A 22,129-nucleotide genomic window follows, 5' to 3' on the forward strand; every position below is an offset into this window, starting at 1 on the left:
GTTTAATTGTATCAAGGTAGGACTGCACGCTGCCTGAAATGGTCTACAGCAGTTCCTGAAATACAGCAGTTCCTTTACCCGTCACAGGATGCAGCAAGTTTATCAATTTACTGTTTGGGTTTTTGATGCAGTGGCTTGGAGAGCAGGTGGTCAGGGAGGCATTTCCTGGAGCCATAATTTTTCGTCCTGCAGACATGTACTCGCATGGGGACCACTTCCTGCAATACTATGTGTCCAACCGTAAGTAAATTTTAGTAAGTAAGTATGTAAACTAAGGAAGTAAACAAAAGAATTCATTAATTTGCATGCAGTTACGTTGCAATTCTTTTTTCTTTGTGTGTATTTATGTTCCATGCGCAGCGTGAAATAAAAGTTGAAGTTGTGGGAGTCTCGTATCTCACAGGTGTTCTGACCACCATGGGTTCAGGCGTAGTGAGCCACAGGGCCGCTGCAGCCGTTGCCTTGCATAATTTAGGGCACGCACAGTGGCGAGCTCAGGCCGCAAAAGGGGGCACTGGGTGCTGTGCAGGTAAAAAAACACAATTGCCCTAAGTTCTCGGAAACAGTTTATTTGTCTCTGGCGACACCCAACACTGCACAAACGCCCGGTCTCGGGCTAGCGCTGGAAAGGGGCTCCCACGCTGAGGTCAACAAGTACAGAAAAGGGCGCTGCTGGCACGTCGCTGCAGGAGGATGGCTCTGTGCAGACATGCCACTAGCAAAAGTCTCCCGCAGCTGTGCTGCCTACTCTCGCAATAACGACTGGGCCCACTTGTGAGAGCTTGGGCTATCTTCGTCGGTTTGGGCCTTTGATAAGTGCGGCTCGGCGCAGTATGACCACATGTGAGCACCAGGCACTGCTCTTTGGTTTGGCATTCAGAAAAAGGAGCAACATCAGCTATGCACTTGCCATAGGTGTAAAGGCACCATAGACGAGCTCAAGTCTGAGGCCCTAAGAAAGGGGCCGACAGACAAAAGGAAAACATGTACATACAGAGTGCTGTCCGGGAAACGTAACTCGTGCCAGCTCTGCCATAGCACCATGGTTGGCAGTGCACAATCCATCGCCCGTGGCAAATGCCACCCAGGACAACCGTCATGAGTGGAACGGAATAGGCGTAGGGACGACAGAACAGATGAATACCTGCACCAAGACGCTCGGGCGCACTTCCATCTCCACAAAGGTCAGCACTTCACCATTTGTGTTCTTACTTGTCCTGTCCTTCGTGCTGTTTAGACTTCGATGTGTAATTGCTAGCCTGTGTCAATGCTCTTGTCCACAAAGGAAAGCATATGTAACATGTGCCACTACGGCTAAGTGCTGAGCAAGCAGGCGGCTATAGATAAGCCTACATTTTAGAACACAGCTCTTAGGTGGCTGTTCCTGCGGCGAGCATCGGCATCAGCATTGTCCCTCATAACTGAGCGAACAAGCACAGCGAAGGATGAAAGTGAATGCAGAGTGCAACGGGAGGTTAGAGATGATGATAGTGAAGAGAGAGCGAGGAGGAAAACGGAGCAAGAGGGTGCAGCGTGTGGGGGTTCCACTCTGCGTGCGGCTAGGGCTGAAGGCGAGCTCCGGATCTAGCCCCACGCAGTCGCTCCGTGGTACTCCCAACCCGTAGCGCGGGAATCGCGGCTACGCCGGGTTCGGACGAATAAGGCAAACAGCGGTGTCAACGGTAACAACGTTTATTGCTACTGGCAATAAAGAACACTGGCAGAGGGATGTCCTCTCTGTAATAGTAATAAATAGGCTGGCCTCGTTGCCCGGGATAGTCAGGCAACGTGGTCACTCACGGGTTGCAGCAGGTACTCCAGTCCGGCAGGTTAGGGGTCCGGCCTCAGAGAGAGCGTCTCCCTCGGTCGCGCTGTTTTGTACCTTTTTACCTGGGCGAGAGGAATGTCCTCCTCGCCCGTCAGCTACCTGCCCGTGAGTCGCGGAGGAAGGGCGCGCGCGCGTCGCGAGAGCGAGGGAGAATCGGGAGAGGGCATAGTGCGCCTCTCCCCTGTCTATGCCGGCTCTCGACGAGACGGCGCGGGGGAAGATGGGCGCGTGTGCTCCCCACATCCTCCTCCCCTTAAGACGCCCCCCGTACGTTGATGCTGGCACCTAGGTACGCTCGAGGGGTTCGGGCGCCCGTTTGCTGAAGTTCCCGCCAAGGTTCGCGATCAAGGCAGCGTTGCACACGCCGGCCTTGAGCGTCGGGCTTGCGTTGCTGTAGCCCTCAGTTGGCAGATACTTGATGCCGACTCGAAGGTGCCCAGTCAGCGGCACTGCTCGAGCTTGCGAGGCGGCTCCCCGTGCCGCGCCCCAGGTGTCGGCTGCACAAGCCGGGAGGTCGCTTGATGGGCGCCGGGTAGTGGTTCGTGCGGCTGCAAGGCCAGCGTAGCGCCGTCAGCGCCGCCGGTGCGTCAGTTGTACCAGCGAGTACTGCATGCAGTTCGCACGGCCGTGTCTTGTTACCTGCTTCAGAAAATTGGATTAGTCCACTGCACAGTCCGAAATTGTGATAAGCAGCATGATTGGCCGGATCCGGGAACACCGTCAACGCCCGTTACGACGGGAAAGGTCGTCCGCACCATCGACGATTCCCAGCACAGGATAATCGCCGCACTGGCCCTTGAAAGTATTTGGTCACTGCACACCGCATGCAAACACGTTGAATTGTTCACGACACATTCCCGTCGTGGTCTGTGTGGTTGCTTGAAGACTGGAACGACGACTCGAATACTCGGCGCTCTGCTGTCGCTAGACGTTCGCTCCCCGGCAGGAACTAACAAGGTGCCAGCACGGCCCGGACTTACGAATAGTCCTCGCAGTCATCGGGCTACGCAAATATAGCAGTCGGATCACTTCCGCCTGCTACGCAAGTTGTAGCGCGGCTGCGGGCTCGCCGTTCGATTCTGGCTGCTCTCACTCACCGACCGCGGTTGAGGGAGGGTCTGATCTTCATCCCACTGCTCATCACGCGGCACGTAGCGTTTCAGGTCGCATACGTGTACCGGCCCGCCGATCGGCTTCCCTTTCATGCTCTCGAGCTGGTAAACAAGCGAGGAAACCTTCTCTCGCACTTGATACGGCCCGGTCCACTTCGGCGCCAGCGAGGCAGCGAACTGTTTGCTAGAATCGCTGAGAACGTGCTGGCGTCGAAGCACCAGATCGCCCACTTCGTAGCGGACGTTCCGATGCGAGCGGTCGTACTGCGCCTTCTGTTGCGCCCTAGCAGTGCGAAGATTACGGCGTGCTTTGCGTAAAGCTTCCGTCATCTTGTCACGTAGGTGCGTCGCGTATTCAGCTCGTGCTGCCGGCGCGACCGACATTCCGCTGCGATCCGCGAGAACTCTATCCATCGGATTCGGCAGCTCTCTCCCCAGGTTGAGAGAAGAAGGCGCATACCCAGTCGAGCGGTTCACTGTCGATCGCAATGCAAACCCGATCTCTGGAAGGTAGGTATCCCAGTCCTTATGTCTTTCAGAGAACGCGACAAGCATGTGCTTAATGTTGCGATTGACCCGTTCAGTGGGGTTCGACTGAGCATGGTAAGTTGTCGTTTTCTTGTGCTTAATGCCAAGTGCAGCGCACGAGTCGACGAAAACCTTCGCAGTGAAGTAGGACGCATTGTCCGTTATCAACTGCTCCGGATAGCCAAATCTGGTGAAAACCTCGATCAACTTATCCATGATCACTCGTGCCGTCAGTTTTCGCAAGGGGAAAAGTTCGACCCATTTACTGAAGTGATCTGTGACTACGAGCAAGAATTTGTTCCTGCTCGGTGTGGTGGGATACGGTCCCATGACGTCACACGCCGCGATTTGCCAGGGAGTCTGGCTGTCGATAGGCTGCATGAGGCCGGGCGGTCGTCCACCTCGGGGCTTCACGCTTTGGCACACATGACATGAGCGGGCGTAGCGCATCACGTCCCGTTTCATGCCTGGCCAGGTAGCGAGGCGACACAACTTAATGTAAGTCTTGGGGCCGCTCGCGTGCCCAGCGATACATGAGTCGTGAAAGTAGCGTAGCAGTGCTCCTCGCAGCACGCGCGGTATCACCACCTTAAACGCCTCACTTGTGTCGTCCTCGGTGGGGATATACCTCAGCAGGAGGCCGTCGGAATTCAGCAGATAAGAATCCAGCGCACTCACAGCATTACCAACTGATCCCGAGCGCTTAGCACCGACAGCAATACCAGCTGCCTCCATGTGCGCGGCGGCCGCGCCACCCTGCTCCCGGAGCTCGTCGAGCACTTTTCGACAAAACGGGTCCTTCTGCTGAGCCTCGAACAGCTCCTCTCTGCTGAAGACGACTCCTGCGGAACCGACAACATCTACGTGGTTCACGCTCTCGCCCAGGATCGACGGTTGTTCCGCGTCCCTTACTTGGGCCTCTCCATCGCCTCGGACTGGCGCTCGCGAAAGTGCGTCAGCTGCGGCATTGCTTTTTCCTTTGCGGTAGCGCACGGTGAAGTCGTAACGCTGCAGCAGCAGTGCCCAACGCGCCAGGCGGCCACTCGGCTCGCTCAGGCGCCTCAACCAAGTGAGAGCCATGTGGTCAGTCTCAATCTTGAATGCCACTCCATCGACGTAATAGTCGAACTTTCGCAGAGCGAAAACTATCGCGAGGCACTCCTTCTCTGTCACCGAGTAGTTCCTTTCGGCCGGCGTCAACGAACGACTCGCGAACGCGACCGGTCGGAGAGTGCCTCCGTACTCCTGAAGCAAAATTGCACCTAAACCTAGGTCGCTTGCGTCTGTTTGAATCACAAACTCCCTATTCAAATCGGGCAGCTGCAATTCGGCCGTGTCAGCGAGCACCTTCGTGAGGCCCCGCAGTGCCGCCTCCTGCTCTTGTCCCCAAGTCCACCGTTCGTCTTTCCTCAAGAGCTTCGTCAAAGGCGCTTGCACTGCCGCGCAGTCTGGAATGAATTGGCGATAAAAGTTCACCAATCCCAGAAAGCGCCTTAGTTCGCCGATATCTTTCGGCGACGGGTACTTCAGTATAGCCTCGAGCTTATCCTTACTCGGCAGGATGCGGCCGTTGTCCAGCGTGAATCCCAACAGCGCTATTCTGCTCGCAGCTATCTGGGCTTTGTTCGGGTTCAGCGTGATACCCGCGGACCTCAGCCTGTCTAGGACGTCTCTCAAGTGGCGCAAGTGCTCCTCGAATGTTTTCGAATAAACCACTATGTCGTCCAGATATGCGAGGGCATGTTGCCACTTCGCGTCTCCTAGCACTCGGTCCATCAACCTTTGGTAAGTAGCGGGAGCTCCGACCAAACCAAAAGACATTCTCTTAAATTGAAAGAGCCCCCGGTGACAAGTGAATGCCGTTTTCTCTTTGTCACGCTCGTCCATTTCGACCTGAAAGTATCCACGGCTGGCATCGAGCGTCGTAAAGTACTTCGCCCCGCCTAGGTTAGACACTAAAGAGGAAATGGAGGGTAGAGGGTACGCATCCTTCTTCGTAACCTCATTCAGCCTGCGGTAGTCTACACAAAGGCGATAGGTATCGTCCTTCTTCGGGACTAGAACTACCGGGAAGCCCCATGGGCTGTTCGACCTTTCCACCACGCCTGTGTCGATGAGTTCGTCTAAGGCGCTATCCAGTGCTTTCCGCTTAGTCAAGCTGATCGGCCGAGGATTACATTTCCATGGCGCAGCGTCACCCGTGTATATCCTGTGCCTGACTAGCGTAGTGCGGCCCGGACGGTCAGTGAAAATCGCGTCGTATTCGTACAACAGCGACGACAGTCGTATCCGTTCTCTCTCCGGCATATTGACATCTGACAAAAGCGGGTGCGTTACTCCTCGCAGAACAGTGGCGCACTGTTGTGCTACCGTGTCTCTCTCCTCGCCTGCGCCGATTACGGTTCGCTCGCTTGGCTGTGGCCGGGTGTGGCCCACTCGCGCTGCGCCCGGAGACTGTCGTGTCTCCGCTGCCACGGGCGCTTTTGCGAAAAGCTTTAAAGCACCCGTTCCGTTCTCTCGGTAACCTCCGTTGCCGATGTCTATTACGATGGCCGACTTGACGAGAAAGTCTCGACCCAAAATAACAGGCACTGATAAACCCGGGAGGTGTACGAGGCGTTGTCGCCTGACGCGTTTCTCCCAGCGGATCACTAACCGAGCTGCACCGCTGGATTGTGCTGTGCCGGAAGCAAGTCGGAAGGTGGTGCCATTATCTCTCAAGCGGATGTTGTTCTCGCGGAGATGATGCAAACCCGCCGCGGTTGCTCAGTGGCTATGGTGTTAGGCTGCTGAGCACGAGGTCGCGGGATCGAATCCCGGCCACGGCGGCCGCATTTCGATGGGGGCGAAATGCGAAAACACCCGTGTACTTAGATTTAGGTGCACGTTAAAGAACCCCAGGTGGTCGAAATTTCCGGAGTCCTCCACTACGGCGTGCCTCATAATCAGAAAGTGGTTTTGGCACGTAAAACCCCATAATTTAGAGATGATGCAATACCTCGTCACCAAATAATGAAGCGCTTGCTCCGGTATCCAATAATGCAGCGAATTTCTTTCGGGCTATCGTTAGCTCGATGAACGGCGCCTGCGAGTCCGCAACACCTCCTACGCGACAAGCCGAAGGCGCAAGTAATTCGATACCGCCGGCTATGTTTGACATCGCCGCACGGGACCCAAGGTGGATCACCGGCGGCCTCGCCCGTTTCCCGAGTCGCGCGCTCGGCCTCGGCCCGGCGTGCGGCCGCAGTCTCGGGCGATGTGCCCTGGCCGGCCGCATTGGTAGCAGCGGCCGCTGAAGCCTCGGTGGCCGTCGCTCCACTCCGGCCCGCCGTAGCCTCCTTGAACTGCGGTCGGCGTGTGCCGCTCCTCCAGTCTCGCATCGGCCTCTCGTTCCTGTCGCGGCGCGCTGAGTGCGGCATTAGTCGGTGCCGTTCTCAGCGCGTAGGCGTACGGGTCCAAAGCGCGGTCTGATAACTCCCAACTACGCTGGACCTGCTGTTCCGCGAACGATGCCGACGCGTCGACTCTAGACGAGTGGGAAGTGATTGCGCCGCCGTTCCACGCGCAGCGAGGCTCGAGTGACAGCGCCGCGGGTGGAGGCGGGCGGTATGCTCGCGCCGCGAGGATGTCCCCCTGGATGCGCTTCGCCTCGGCGGCGAGTTCGTCTAGGTCTGTAAACCTACATCCTCTGAAGTAGGCCGCGAAAGTGGGGTGTGCCTGCCGTGTGACACGCTCAACTTTCTCTGCATCGGTGGCGTGAGGGTTCGCGGGACGATAAAGTTCGTCCATCGCTCGAACATATTCCAGCAGGGACTCGTCTGGATGCTGGGTACGAAGCTCCAACTCTCTCCTCAAACGCCACTCGTAATTGGCCGGAAGAAATTCTTCGCGGAAGTTCGCGCGGAACTCTTCTACTGTGCGGCATCGGTGTCCGGTCAGTCGGAACCATCGAGCCGCCTGGTCGGTCAGTGAAACCGGGATCACGCGCGCGACAAGTTCGGCGTCTGAAAGCCCGGTTGCCTGCTGGTAATACAGCAGACGCTCGAGGTACTCACTCGCACTCGTGCGATCGTGGTACCCACTGTAGGTAGGCATGTCTACCTTAATCCGTGGTCGCTCACTCTGCGACGAGGCCTGCATTGTGCCTTGCAGGGCGCCGGCTAAGCTCTGCATGATTCGCAACGCATTTTGCAGCATTGCCTCACTAGACGGCAAACTCTCGCCCAAAGGGCCGGATGCCTCCGCCGTCGGGGTTGAGTTATTTAGTGGCATGTGTGCCTCTGTGTCCGCGTCGCGATGCGGCGAGGCGCCCGACGGGGTACGCCTCGTATTGGGGTTAATCTCTGCCCACGTGGCATTCGCGCTAGCCTGACTGTTCCGCGTGAAACACTCAAAACCAAAGCTGCTGGTATGTTCAGCAGCTGCCGCCGCATTAGCAATAGGCTGCTGACTTTGCGTCGCTACATTCGACAACATGAACAAATCTGAGAGGTCAGACAAGCCAGCCGCCATTGTTCGCTGAAACGTGGGTAGTCCTAGCGCGAACACACACCAGAAGACGCGCCGTGTTGCCGAATTCGATCCACGTTGGTAGCGCCAAATGTGGGGGTTCCACTCTGCGTGCGGCTAGGGCTGAAGGCGAGCTCCGGATCTAGCCCCACGCAGTGGCTCCGTGGTACTCCCAACCCGTAGCGCGGGAATCGCGGCTACGCCGGGTTCGGACGAATAAGGCAAACAGCGGTGTCAACGGTAACAACGTTTATTGCTACTGGCAATAAAGAACACTGGCAGAGGGATGTCCTCTCTGTAATAGTAATAAATAGGCTGGCCTCGTTGCCCGGGATAGTCAGGCAACGTGGTCACTCACGGGTTGCAGCAGGTACTCCAGTCCGGCAGGTTAGGGGTCCGGCCTCAGAGAGAGAGCGTCTCCCTCGGTCGCGCTGTTTTGTACCTTTTTACCTGGGCGAGAGGAATGTCCTCCTCGCCCGTCAGCTACCTGCCCGTGAGTCGCGGAGGAAGGGCGCGCGTCGCGAGAGCGAGGGAGAATCGGGAGAGGGCATAGTGCGCCTCTCCCCTGTCTATGCCGGCTCTCGACGAGACGGCGCGGGGGAAGATGGGCGCGTGTGCTCCCCACAAGCGGAACCATGAGGCAGAAACTGGAGGATGAGAGTATGGCGAAAACATGAGAAGAAAAGCGCACGGTCGCACAAGACGAACTATGGCGATGATGGCTACGAGATGGTGCCAGAGTAGCAAGCATCATCTGTATGGAAACAAAGTGCTGCATGAGTGGAGGTCTGTCTGCAGCAGCTGCTGTGAATCGCGGCTACGTGTCACTCATGCGCTGCCTCTCGTGATCACTCTATTAGTGAGGCAGTCACATTTTTTGACCACACAATTGTATTCATCACCTGGCCACTTGCCTGACATCTGGCCAGCGGCAGCACATCCCAATATTGTACTCCCTGTCATCTGTGAAAGTAACAAGAGTTTCTGCATATAATCAGATCTCGATGTAACAAAGTATTTAACTTTGCATAACCTCATGTTCATAGAACACAATGTATTTTTAACCTCAATATAATGAAATGTGTTTATTTGCAATTTCAATATTATAAAATTGAACTGCTGCTACAGATCAAGTCTGAGGCAATAAATGGAAACTACTGTGGGCACAGGTGACAGAATGGTTTGATTGAATGAGGGTATTTATGAATCTGCCTTTTAAGTAATGTACCGCATGGCAAAAGCGGCTAGTGTAGCGGTTTGCTGAACAGCTGGCCATGGCCTCAGCGATGGTAGCGCACACTAGATGATGACCTCTGAGGCCACAATCTGCCGAGCAGAGCAGGCACTAGGGAACATGCACATTGTAGCGCACAGGCGACACAAGTCACACATTCATACTGGCTCATTCTGTGCCGCATAATCCTGTATTCCGCTCTTGCTTTGATGTCAGTGCCCAATGCAGTGTTTGTGTAGTGGCTAATGTTCCCCACTTGTTGCGTTCCAGCCTCTTGAGGCTAAACATTGGCAAGGTGAGTAGCAGGCACTAAAGGCGAGTCCCTGTTACTTTTTGGAGGCTGATATCCTGCAAGCAGTCACAATTTGTGAGATGTAAAAGGGGGTCACCACTCATTTTGGAATACCGCAGAAATAACTCTCCGCAATCTTCAAGTCAAAAGACACCATCGTTGACTCCATGAAAAAAGGGACAAATTCTTGGGGAAGCTGATTGGAATATTGAATTAACGAGGCTTCATGTACCGTAAATAAAAGGGTTTTAGTTAAGTGCACTGCACCTGCAACAATTTTCTTATATAAGTGGCTGACCAATTTTCTGGTGCTGTTTGATTATGCGCAGTATCACCCCATAGAAGAGACCTTCAGCTGTTCTGTAAAAAGAGTAGTACATACCAGCAACTTAAATTTTGGACACCTTTCGAAAGTTCTGCCAGGTCTTACTCAGGCTTCAGGGCAAACTGCAACAAAGTTTCACTTTGACTAAATTTTTTATAATTGTGTAGTATATTATGCTGAGTCAATCTTGGCAAAGCAGAAGAGCTGGCAATTGTATGGTTTTTGATAAACCGTCCTTAAACAGCGCCTAAGCAGACGATGCATGCATCTGGTGGTGTTGCTATGACTTAAGTCACAGCACGCTGCAAGCGGCCTGAAAGTGCCGAGTGCTCGGGCTGGTTTGCGTTGCAATGCCTGGAGAAACAGAGACCAATCTGAGCACACAGTAGTCCAAGCGTCCACTACGGTGAGAAGGCTCATTGCAGTATCTACGTTACACAGCAGGGTGGCTCTCAAGACTGCACGGGTGTGCTGTCGCAAGCTTGAAGGTCGTGCCGAGAAGCGATGCATTACATCATGAGTAACTTCCAGGGAGCCGTAATGGCAGTGGTTTCTTTTTTCTTTTCAGCTTCATTGTCAGAAGCGGTTATTTTTACGAGCTTTTCGTAACCCTTCCGCTTATATTTAAATTGATAAATCTTGCATGGAGGCTGCTCTATGCAGTGAAACCTTGTTACTACAAACACCACATTAACAAAATTTTCAGATTATCAAACTTTTCAGAAATCTCCTGCTGGCTGCTTAATAAGTTTCAATGTAAAAATGTTTCAGTTGAACTTCAGAATACCAAACTTTTCAGTATAATGATTGTTATTCAGTTTCCATGTCATCCTAACAACACCTGAGTACTACGAATTGATGTTATGCAATTTGGGGATTCTTAAGATTTTCGTGTTTCCTTCATGGCGTTTGGAACAGTGGGCTAGCAGAAGACAAGCCGCAGAAAGCGGAGGCTGCAGCTTATGGGATTGGAAAACCTGGGACAGCCCTGGAGGAGAAAAACTTGGAAGGGGACATTTCATTTTCATTTTTTGTATCGTGGAGGCGACAATGCATCAGGATTTGCGAGTGCATGCTCTGCCCAGATAAGTGTCACCTAGCAACGGAGCCAGGTCTCTTCAATGTTTCTTGGTTCAGGACCATTTTTTTTTTACAGCAAAGCACTTTTAGGCTTCTTAAATCATGTTGTCTTACATTTTACCACCCCACAAATTCACAGCACAACCTCTTACCAGCGGGTGCTGCTACTATGTTATCGTTTTGCATAGCATTTGTCTCCAGACGCTTTCGTTGAAGGGCAGTGGTTCTTCTTGGAAAGTTGCAAACTTCTTGCAAACCTTTATTCTTAAGAAAGAATGGCACAAACACACAGGCACGAAAAAGAAAAACACGAACGAGCGCTTGTTCATTTTTTCATTTCTCATCCCTGTGTATTCCTGACATTCTTTCTTGAGCATGGAATACCAACATGCCTGGCATTCAGTACTTCTAAACGTTTATCACTGGCACATTTTAGTCCAATATTATATCCTCCCTTTGTAATGTATTTTCTTGTTCCTAGTACACCTCATTAGTCACTGCCATTATTTTATTCATATACATTTTACTGACTTTACTACGACTGTTTTTAGGCCCCTTTACAGCCACATCACATCTACTATATGTAATTCATTGCTTCATTGCCAACTCATTAACACTGGCCTGTCGCTCTTTGGTCATACTTGGCCCTTGCACCACAAAGCACCAAATTCATCATTGTCATCATCATTGACATTTTTAAAGAATGTAAAAAGCAAGCACGGCACAAAAGGGAGGCTAGCTGTGGCGGTGAATATGGCACCTAATTTCACACAAAGTGGATGAACATTTAAAGTTTAACTCGCATGTCTAACTGCTTATGCAAAAAGCAGCATATGCCATTAGAATATTAATAAAAGTTTGTCCTTTCTTTTTTTTTTGTAATATTGTGGACGCTTTATTACACTTTCTTTCACAGCAATATTGCTACATGCTACTTGAAGAAGATGATGTCGACCTTTGGATTTAGTGGGATGTACCCATAAGCAGCCACTGGCTAATCTGAGGACGACGACAGGCCTTGCTGGATGTTGGCTGGCTTCCATGTTGGCCAGTGCTTGTATATCACCTTGTAGTTTCCCTACTTTGCTTCCACATTATTTGGTGGAGGTGCTGGGTATTTATTCTGACGACAGAGCTTTGCTGTGGATGCCACCTCGAATCTATCGCCATGCTGTCAGGTGATGACACGTCGCCGCCAGCTATGCCTGCGACCACTACCCTGTTTATTGCCATCTCATAGCCCCGTGATCCTTGGCCCTTTTTCGAGGCAAACAGCATTGATTTGAATAAGTGGCTCAGCATGCACGAGCATGTCAGAAAGCAGAATGGCTGGGATCGAACTATAATACTGGCCAATGTCATATTTTACCTCAGAGGAACCCCTCACATCTGGTTTCGGACCCATGAGGATGGTCTCAATAGCTGGGACATGTTCAAGCAGCAGCTCCGTGACGTTTTCAGCAACCCGTTTGTGGTAGACAGTTTGCTGCCAAGAAACAACTGGTGGTGCATACCCAGACCTCAACTGAGCCTTACTTTTCGTACATACAGGATGTGCTGGCCTTGTGTCTACAAGCTGACCAGAAGATGTCCGAGGCTGACTCCCCCCATTTTGAAAGGTATTGCTGACAACGTGCTCAATCTGCTCGTCTTGACCAGTGTGACCACTGTTGATAGCATGATCAAAAAGTGCCATCGTCTAGAGCAAGCGATATGCCGATGCATCTCGCCGCTGTCTGAGCGTCTACTGAATACCGCGACGTCGTCGTCCTCCTTCTCAAGCATCCACATCAGATGACACGACGCACATTGTCCGCCGAGAACTTGAGGCCGCATAGCCAGCTTCTTATAAACCCACGGTACCTGAGACCTCGACGCTGGCTGTTTCATTTATCCAGGCCATTGTTCATCAGGAATTTGCAAACCTTGGCGTCTTCCCTACTGTCTGCGCCATGAACACTCCTGACACCACCCTAGTCTCAGCGGACCGGCCTTGTCGCAGACCATACGCACTTTGATCCATTAACACGTCAGAATGGAGAACAGCCAATGATAAGCCTATCTGTTTCCACTACAGCCAAGCTGGACACATTGCTCGTTATTGCTGCAGCCAGTGGCCCTCCTAGTCCTCTAGACTATTTCCCACTTACTCTGGTCCCTTCCGTACTGCAAGCTGCTACCACCCTGCACCTAATCTTCTGCACCCAGTGTCGCTGAGGAAGGTACCTGCTACACCCAGCTGTCTCCGCCGCATCCTCGTCCGTCTCGTTCACCGACTCGCCGCCGCTCTCCTCTGTCCTTTAGCCATCACTCTACACCGGGAAACTAGACTGCGGAGCTTCTGAAGGTGAAGCTGCATTGCCGACCTTGACCCAAAATCCTCTGTTGCCCTTATGTGCCCATTAGAACACTCTTGAAATGCACGTCGATGGCATACCTGTCGAAGCTTTGGTTGATACTGGGGTGCGCGTCTTTGTCATGAGTGCCAGTTTTCGTCGTCGTATGGAAAAGATCCCATGACCATGACCTCCCATGACCAGAGTCGTACGTGTCGCTGACGTTGCGATGGTCGCCGTTGTTGAGGTCTACAGAGCTCGGGTTACCATTGGTGGTCACCAGATGGTTGTTATTATGGTCCTTGCACAGTGCCCTCACGACCTCATCCTTGTACTTTATTGTCTTTCTGCCAATTCCATTCTAATTGATTGCTCCACCAGTGTCCTCCGCCTTGAACTGCCTCGCCTCTGTGAACCCAGTGACTGACCTCCTCCGTATCACTTACATTGCAGTGACTTTGTTCGCCTACCATCTAAAACCGTGACGTAGGTCGAAGTGTCACGTTCGCCAGCTGTTCCAGATAGTGACTACTATGTGACGCCTCTTACCAACGTCCTGCTCACTCATGGTATCGCTGCACCCTATACGTTCCTGAGCATTATGGTTAACAGAATTTGCCTTCCACTTGTGAATTTTGGCTTCATCAAGCAGGTACTTCCACAGGGGCTTTCAGTAGCTCACCTCTGCCCCCTGCAATACTTTCAGCTAGAAGCTTTTGCGTTGGATGCTGCATGTCTTCATAAGGGCACTCCGACGCCGACAACTTGTGGCAGCCACGAAATTCGCAGCATGATCGCCAATGACCTGTGCATACTTTGCCCTTAGATGTATTCCTAAATCATACTGAGGTATGTTTGTTTTCAGTAATCAGCCTTTGGGCCAGGCGTCCTTTATCACGCATCGCATGCACACAGGCCATGCGAGCCCTGTTCACCGATGCCCCTGTCGAGTGTCTGCATCATCCAGCAGGAAGTTAAGAAGATGCTTGTGAAGGACATTATTGAGCCATCATCCAGTTCCTGGGCTTCCCCTGTTGTTTTAGTTAAAAAGAAGGATAAATCATGGCACTTTTATGTGGACTATCTCACCACCTCAAAAACCACGAAGAAAGGCACTTACCCATTACTGCAAATTGATGATGCCCTCGGTTGTCTGTGTGGTGCTGCTTACTTTCCTTCTATCGACCTTCAATCTGGATATTGTCAGATTGCTGTGGGCCCAATGGACCAAGAGAAAACTGCTTTGGTAACTCCTGATAGGCTTTACCAGTTCAAGGTCATGCCTTTAAGTCCATGTAATTCCCCAGCTACATTCTAGCAAATGATAGACTCTCTGCTTCATGGGTTTAAGTGGTATACATACTTGTGTTATTTAAACAATGTAATGTTTAATACACACCTTGAATGCCTCTCAGCACTTCTCGACGTGTTCCACCGTGCCAGACTACAATTGAATTCATTCAAGTGCCGTTTTGGCTGTCGCCGCATTACGATCCTTGGCCATATTGTGGATGCTGCCAGCATAAAGCCTGAACCAGAGGAAATTTGAGCTATGAAAGGCTTTCATGTGCCCAAGTCTGCCAAAGATGTTTGCAGCTTTGTGGGGCTCTGCTCCTACTTTCGCCGGTTTGCGCAAAATTTTGCAGTGATTGTGCTCACAGATTGCTCACAGTGATTGCTCACAGATCTTCTTAAACAAGACGCCCCTTTTACTAGCCCCTTTTACAAGCCGCAGCTTTCTCCAAGACCACATTCCTCACAGCGCCTCCCTGTTTGGCCCACTCCGACCCATCAGCCCAAACCGAAGTCCGCACTGACGCGAGTGGTTACGGAGTAGGTGCCGTCTTGGCCCAACGTCAACGAGGAGCGAACTGCATCATAACTTATGCCAGCAGGCTGCTGTCCGCATCGGTGCAAAATTACTCAATTACAGAACCTGAGTGCCTCACTCTTGTGTGGGCAGTTGCAAAATTTCACCCTCATTTATTTGGCCGACCGTTTACAGTAGTTTCCAACCACCATGCCCTTTGCTGGCCGGCCTCTTTGAAAGATCCTACAGGCAGACTCACACAATGGGCACTGTGCCTGCCAGAGCACACCTACACGGTTGTATACAAGACAATGAGCCTATATAACGGTGCGAATTGTTCGTCTCGCTACCCCGTTGCTTTCTGTGACTCTTTGCGCACTGAATCCGTTGATTGTGTCTTTTCTGTGACCCAGTTCTTTAACATCGCCAACGAACAGCGTCAGAGAGCCTCCAAAGAGATATACATTATGCAAAAAAGAGGTGAGGCGTGCAGACAGGACACAAGAGTAGAGAAGTGGACAACACGAACGCCGTGTAGAGAAGTGGACAACACGGCGTTCGTGTTGTCCACTTCTCTACTCTTGTGTCCTGTCTGCACGCCTCACCTCTTTTTTGCATAATGAATCCTTACCAACTAGCTCAGGTTTCTGTTGTTCTAAGAAAAAAAGAGAGATAATCGAGTGCCTGTAATCTTCTCCCAGCAATGTCTCCATGGGCATGTTCACCTGAAGCATGGTACCTTATATTGACGTAATGTGTACCCTGACGATCCTGATCTTCTCCTAGTTATACCATCACACCTGCGCACTGCAGTTCATGAGCTTCGCGATGCCCAATCCGCTGGCCACCTTGGTTTCACTCACACGTCTCTGTGGCGGTGTCGTTTCTGGTGGCCTGGCTTAGCCTGCTCAGTGTAGCATTATGTTAGTGCCCGCGAGCTCTCTCAATGCCATAAGAAACCGTGTTCATTTCCTGCTGGGTATCTTCAGCCTATTGATGTTCAACTTGAGCCCATCTACTGTATCGGTTTGGACCTTCTCAGACCCTTTCCTACGTCTGCTTTGGGAAACAAATGGGTTGCCATTGCTACCGATTACACAACGTGCTACACAATGACACGAGCGCTGGTGACCAGCTGTGCTACAGACATGGTGGACTTTCTCCTCCGTGACATAATATTAGTACATGGTGCCCCACGTCAATTGCTGACTGACTGAGGCCATACATTCCTGTCTAAAGTCATCCACGATATCCTGCGCTGCTGCTCCCCGCAGCACAAAACAACCATGTCATACTATCCCCAGACGAATGGGCTCACCGAGTGCTTGAATTAGACCTTAACAGACGTGCTTTCAAAGTACACGTCAGCTGACTGCCGTGATCGGGACCTTGCACTGCAATACGTGACTTTGACTTATAATTCCTCCCGCAACAACACTGCGGGATACTCTCCCTTGTACCTTTGTTCAGACTGGAACCAATTTTAACGTTGGGCACATTTCCTCCTTCCCCTGCAACTTAGACTAGTGAATATGCAAGTGATGCCATTGCACGAGCTGATTATGCACGGCAGATAGCCCATAGTAGACTTACTGCTTCCCAAGACAATCATAAGCACATTTACAACCAGTGACACTGCGGCGAACATTTTTCCCCAGATGCCCTTGTGCTACCTTGGGCCCCCTCCTGACGTGTGGGCCTTTCTGAAGAGCTCCTTCCTCACTACACAGGCCCACACCGCGTTCTTTGACAAGTGACTGACATCACGTACGAGGTTGTGTCCGCCAGTCCCACTACATCTTTTGTTCCATTCTCCAGCGACATCGTCCATGTTTTGAGACTTAAGCATTACCGCCTGTCTTTTGCCGTGGGTCCCTAGTGGCGCCAGGCCGGCGCTTCTGCTGCCAGAGGTCATGCAACCTGCTACTCAAATAATGTGATGTCAAGCTTTGGATTTGGTAGGACGTGCCTACAAGCGGCCACTGACTGATCTAAGGACGACAACATGCCTTGCTGGATGTTGGCTGGCTTCCATGTTGGCCAGTGCTTGCTACCCCTCGTACATACACTTTGTAAATAGTTTCCCTACTGTGCTTCCACGTAGCAGTATTGTCTGTTGCATCTCATAGGTGAAACACTTATATTACCCACTTATCAACCATTCAGCATCTCCAGAATCAAGCAATAAGAATAATAACCTTCAGCTGCTTCATGTCCAATGCATCCTCCTTACTCTGCTCACCTGGCATTTTGTCAGTTCAAAAACTAAACAGATACTTTCTTGGCATTCTTATATAGAAATATGTGAATGGAAAGCTTCTGATTCCTTTACTACACACTAATCAGTTTCTTCGTGTATCATCAATTCACTTTGCAAAATTAAATAACTTTCTTTTACCTAAACCCAGTCTACTGCAAACTTCTCATCAGTATCATTTGGAATTCCTTTCCTGTAGTTAGAAAGAAGGGATCCTTTGAAATATTTAAAAAGGCTTTGTGCTCATACCTGTTAAGCTCATAAACACTTCTTAATATTCTTAGTAAGTGCTCTTACATTTACATATATATTTTATATCTGGCTTAGCGGAACGCTTTCTACAACTCAATTTTCTGCATTTACCACTCTTCACTGAAATGTTGCTGTCTGATGTATGGTTTTATAGGACGTCTCACTCTCAGTCTTGCGACTTTGACATCTCGCTCTGTATTTGTAGTATGTCACATGCAATGTATTACATGTTCTTGGATAATAAAAATCCTGCAATGCAGTGCGCAGGAACTGGAAATACATGCCCGTATGGAAGAGGGGCCAAGGCATCATCAAGCAGCCCGTCTACACAGGGAATGTGGCCGAAGGTGTTGTCAATGCCATCTTTGAGGACGGCAATGAAGGCGAGACCTACCAGGCTGTTGGGTGAGCACTCCTTCTAGAGTGAGCAGCTTGTGTTTTAGTGTCCACTCAGGGGCTGGCAAGTTCACGATTGTGTTACTGCTATAAGTATTCTGGTGGTGTATGACAGTGCTTTTGGTTTCTTAGAACAGATACTGAATTACCGTAGCTTCCACATGCGACAGTTTCACATTCGCCAGAATGCACTAGAGAAATGAAAAAAAAAAAAGTCATATTTAACATTCGGCAGTGTATTTTGTAAATAAGATGTTAATGCTTGCTCTTCTCCAGCCTAAACTAATGCTCATGAGAATGTGGGACTTATTTCAGGAGCACTCTTACTTGTGCACACTTTGCTTCCATAGCATTCTCTTCAGCGCCACTGAAAATTGTCCATGAGTATAGGTCCACATTTGAGTGACTGTAATGTAAGAGAATCATCATGAGGGCCCTGCATTAAATTTTGAGTGATATTGTGCACTGGCATCAGAATCGGCCTGCCTGAATTGACACGCCAAACTCCAGGGTGGCGACACACTGAGTCTGATGGCAGCACTTAAATTTAGCTTGCTAGAAACATGCTCTTCTGGTGGAGGTATGCCTTGCTATAAAACAAAGCTATATTATAGGTTGTTGTAAGTTTTTATTTTTGGTGGTTCATTGCACAGCTGGATGATTCCACAGCAAATCAAACATGCATGTCTGCTTGACATTTTTGTTTTGTCTGCTTTTTTATATGTCATGTAGGAATATTCGAACTGCACGGAACTGAAAATTTTATTCCTGAAAAGCGTTCCCAACAAGCCAAAAAAATATTTGAAGGTGGTGGCGCGAGCGTCTACCTATTGCTTACCACAATATTTTTAGATTTTACAACTATGTGGCCAAATTCAATGCAAACTAAAAACATTGTGACGACAAATTTTTCTGCTCATTTTAATATGCTTCACAGTAAATTAGTTCCATTCATTTTTTATGCTGTCCATAAACTTAAAAAATGTTTAAAAATTCCAAGCTTGGCCGAAATCAGAAAAATTTTGCAACTTTGAGGCATCTTGGCACGTTTTCTATTTCACACAGAAATTTGAAAAATGTGTCAAGCATAGAATGTTCTCTTTGCAACATTTATGCAAAATATTATCTTCCCGCATGAAACATGAGAGAAGAAAAATATAGTAAAATAAACAAGTACATTTTAAAAAACTCACTTTGAAAAAATAAAATAAAAAAACTCCGGTCGCATTAAAAAAAAAAAAAATTTGGGTGGGAGTTCGCTTGTGTCGGGCAAAAATTTGGTACTATAGTAGTATGGTTCCTCATTGGCTTTATTCACAAAATACAGTAAAAGCTCGTTAATTTGAACCGCAAGGAGAAGCCGCTTGAGTTCGAGTTAACGAAAGTTCGAACTAACGAAAGTGAAGGAAAGCAACAGTACACTGCGATTTGGAAGCAGTAGGGCATGTCAAAAAGTGATGGCGTTTGCTGCGGGCACACGCCATCTTCAAGTCGAAGCTCTGGGTCCGACTGTGCCCCACCACCGATGTCCACCGAAACGAACGTTAGCCGAGGCTTAACACTATCACAATGAATCGCGATGGCCGATACCTCCTAATCTGAAAACAGAGGTGCACAACCGGTGAAGACTGCCGAGACAAAGACGCTGAACATGTGAAGGTGGCGAAGGCCCCGATTCGTTGGTGCTTGATTGCAAGCGCAGCTGCGACGTACTTGATTCGCTGTGTTTTGGCGCTTGCCGTGCCATCTCCGTACAACATTAGCAGCTGTACAAGATTTGTAAAGCCTCCGAGATTCGCAACGGGCAAGAAGTCTCGGAGGTTACGTAGAACGGAGAGGCGGCAGCCGCCGCTGGCTTCTGGCTGACCCCGCGCAGGTTAGATTTTTTTCCGATTTTGCCTTCTCTCGCCGTTCTCTCCGTTTCGGAGGCAATACAGCCTTGTGTGTAGGCAGTAGGCGTGTTTCTCTGGCCGTGTGCCAGGCGAGCGTAGTTCGAATTATCCGTGAGGGAACCTTCTCGCGTTCGAATTAACGGACTTTTTTATACATAGACTTCTGTGGAGCTTGGCCGGACCAAATCGTACAGTTCGAATTATCCATAAATTCGAACTATTGAAGTTCGAATTAACGAGCTTTCACTGTATAACGGGCCAAAGTCTCCCATGTTGAGTGTGCTGGCTTCAGTACTTTTGCTGGTTGTCTATCAGTTTACATTGTACACAAGTCTAGTTCTAATTTCGTTGCTGCTTCAAAACTTCGCTCTGGCAGTTTGTTTTCAACAAAAATGTGTTGTCAGTTTTTATTTGTGTCTAGCGTGTATGGAAAGTGCTAAAACATACTGAGTTTGCAGCCTACAACCTCTGTGGGCATCGCACTTACACCTCGAATATTCGCTTGTGAACAGCATGCAAGACACCGCGAGTGCATGCTGTGGCTGGCTTTGCCGAAACCCGCCTGGTGCGCACAGTAAATCACTTGTAAGCGGCACCAAGGCAGGCTAATCCGGAAGCGACGAAGCACTTCCATAATCATCAGGTGCACCATTATGGAGCTGCTACTTCACTGCCTGCTCTCCATCCCCCACGTGCAGTGGATACGGGAGCCTTCGTCGGTACCACCATGTGCAATTCACACTGTGCCTTTCTAAAAACTTATCTGAGCCATTTCCCGGGCCATTTACTTTGTTTTCCAATACCACATGCTTTCCGCGTCCCTCACAGATAACATCTTCCTGTCTTACCTCGACCTTCCCCTTTGCGTTTCAGCTGTCCAAAAAGGCGCAGTGTGGCATGACTGAGCCAAGGGCTGCCAAAGTTGCCCAATTTATTATGTTTTGTCAGCACCTTGCTGGTGCGCTTTTCCACACTGAGAACAGTAGAGGTGAGTGGTGGCGCCAGGTGGACACTGTCCTTTGATAACAAACGTGGCCCACACATTTTCACAGTGAAAAGCTTTAGACGGCCTTGTTCATAGAACATGAAACCATGAGACATTCTGGAGGTTCAGACATGACAGCACCACTGGAAAAGTGACAGAAAGAGTGCTGTGCTGTTCAGCATGAACGTTTCAACTTGGTGTAGCTTATCACCATATGTGATGCATATGCGGCTCATAGCTCTGTCCGAGTATTTTGCACCGATTATTTATGCATTCACAAGAAGCCGATGGCTAAGAAAAAATAATTTTTGTTGCATAAACGTTTTGGATGTTGCCTCCTTGTGCAAGCTACTGCCAGAGGCTGAGGATATTCATGACACCGACGAGGTCTACCAGCACTGCTTTACGCTCCTCAAGGAAATCCTGTCTTCATCTAGTGACATCCACGATGAAGCACATGAGGCAGTCCTTCAGTAAGAAGAAGTGATTGACGACTTAAACAGGCACATCCACCTTTGTTTCACCATTGTAGCCACCATCTTCTGTTCACAAATGCAGCAGATGGTCTTACGGAAAGAGAAAACAGGCCGAGATTCAAAGCGTTATGGAGACGAAGATAGGTTCAACTTTAAGTGCTGCATACGGAAGCATTGGTACACCTGAACTGTCTGTGACAGAATTTTGTGCATGCACTTAGTGGTTAAATAGCTTTGAAGCAAACGTACAAGGCTTCAAAGTCCTATCTAGAGCACCTCTGTCTCTCAACCATCGTGCCACCAGAAGTTGAAAACAAACGCGTTCAAGAGGCAATCCCAGCTGTGACAACGTACATGCTCAGAATGGCCTGAAATTGGCACGAGAAGCATGGAATGTCCCTGATTTGGATTCGTACACAAGGTCAAGTTTAAGCCCATCGGATGTACATGCTGCGCTCGACTGCTTCCCCAAGGACGAACTTAGGTGCTCTCGGCAGAGCCCGAACAAGAAGGACATTGTGTCAGTCATCACGAACTGCCAGAGAGGGTATGTCTCAAAGCGATTTTGTGACATGTTCTATCCGCGAGACGTTCCAGATGTTCAAAGCAGCTCACCCCGAAAGTGCCATCGCCCTGTCAAAGTTTGTGAGGATGCGGGACTCTCACGCGTCCCCTGACATGTTGTTTTCCTGCATAGCTCCCGTCTCTTGTAATCCGGCTTCGCCACGTGGCTTGGTGCCCGCGGCAGTCGGTGTGGTTGAAGTGCATCGCGAGAGGTGGCACGAGTGTGGCTCTGCTAACACCACCTAACAGCAGG

General features: G+C 50.2%; 1 protein-coding gene across 2 annotated transcripts in view; it reads left to right on the forward strand.

Annotated features, from left to right (window-relative positions):
- The window catches only part of ND-39 (NADH:ubiquinone oxidoreductase subunit 39), an 85,616-nt gene that overhangs the window by 49,186 nt on the left and 14,301 nt on the right, over nucleotides 1-22,129 (forward strand). For both annotated transcript variants that reach the window (XM_070534933.1, XM_070534934.1), the window contains exons 6-7: nucleotides 132-240; nucleotides 17,824-17,968. In XM_070534933.1, the coding sequence (XP_070391034.1) occupies nucleotides 132-240; nucleotides 17,824-17,968 (254 nt within the window). The remainder of the gene's footprint in view (nucleotides 1-131; nucleotides 241-17,823; nucleotides 17,969-22,129) is intronic.

This window comes from Dermacentor albipictus, chromosome 3, assembly GCF_038994185.2.
Source record: "Dermacentor albipictus isolate Rhodes 1998 colony chromosome 3, USDA_Dalb.pri_finalv2, whole genome shotgun sequence".
Classification (NCBI taxonomy): domain Eukaryota; kingdom Metazoa; phylum Arthropoda; class Arachnida; order Ixodida; family Ixodidae; genus Dermacentor; species Dermacentor albipictus.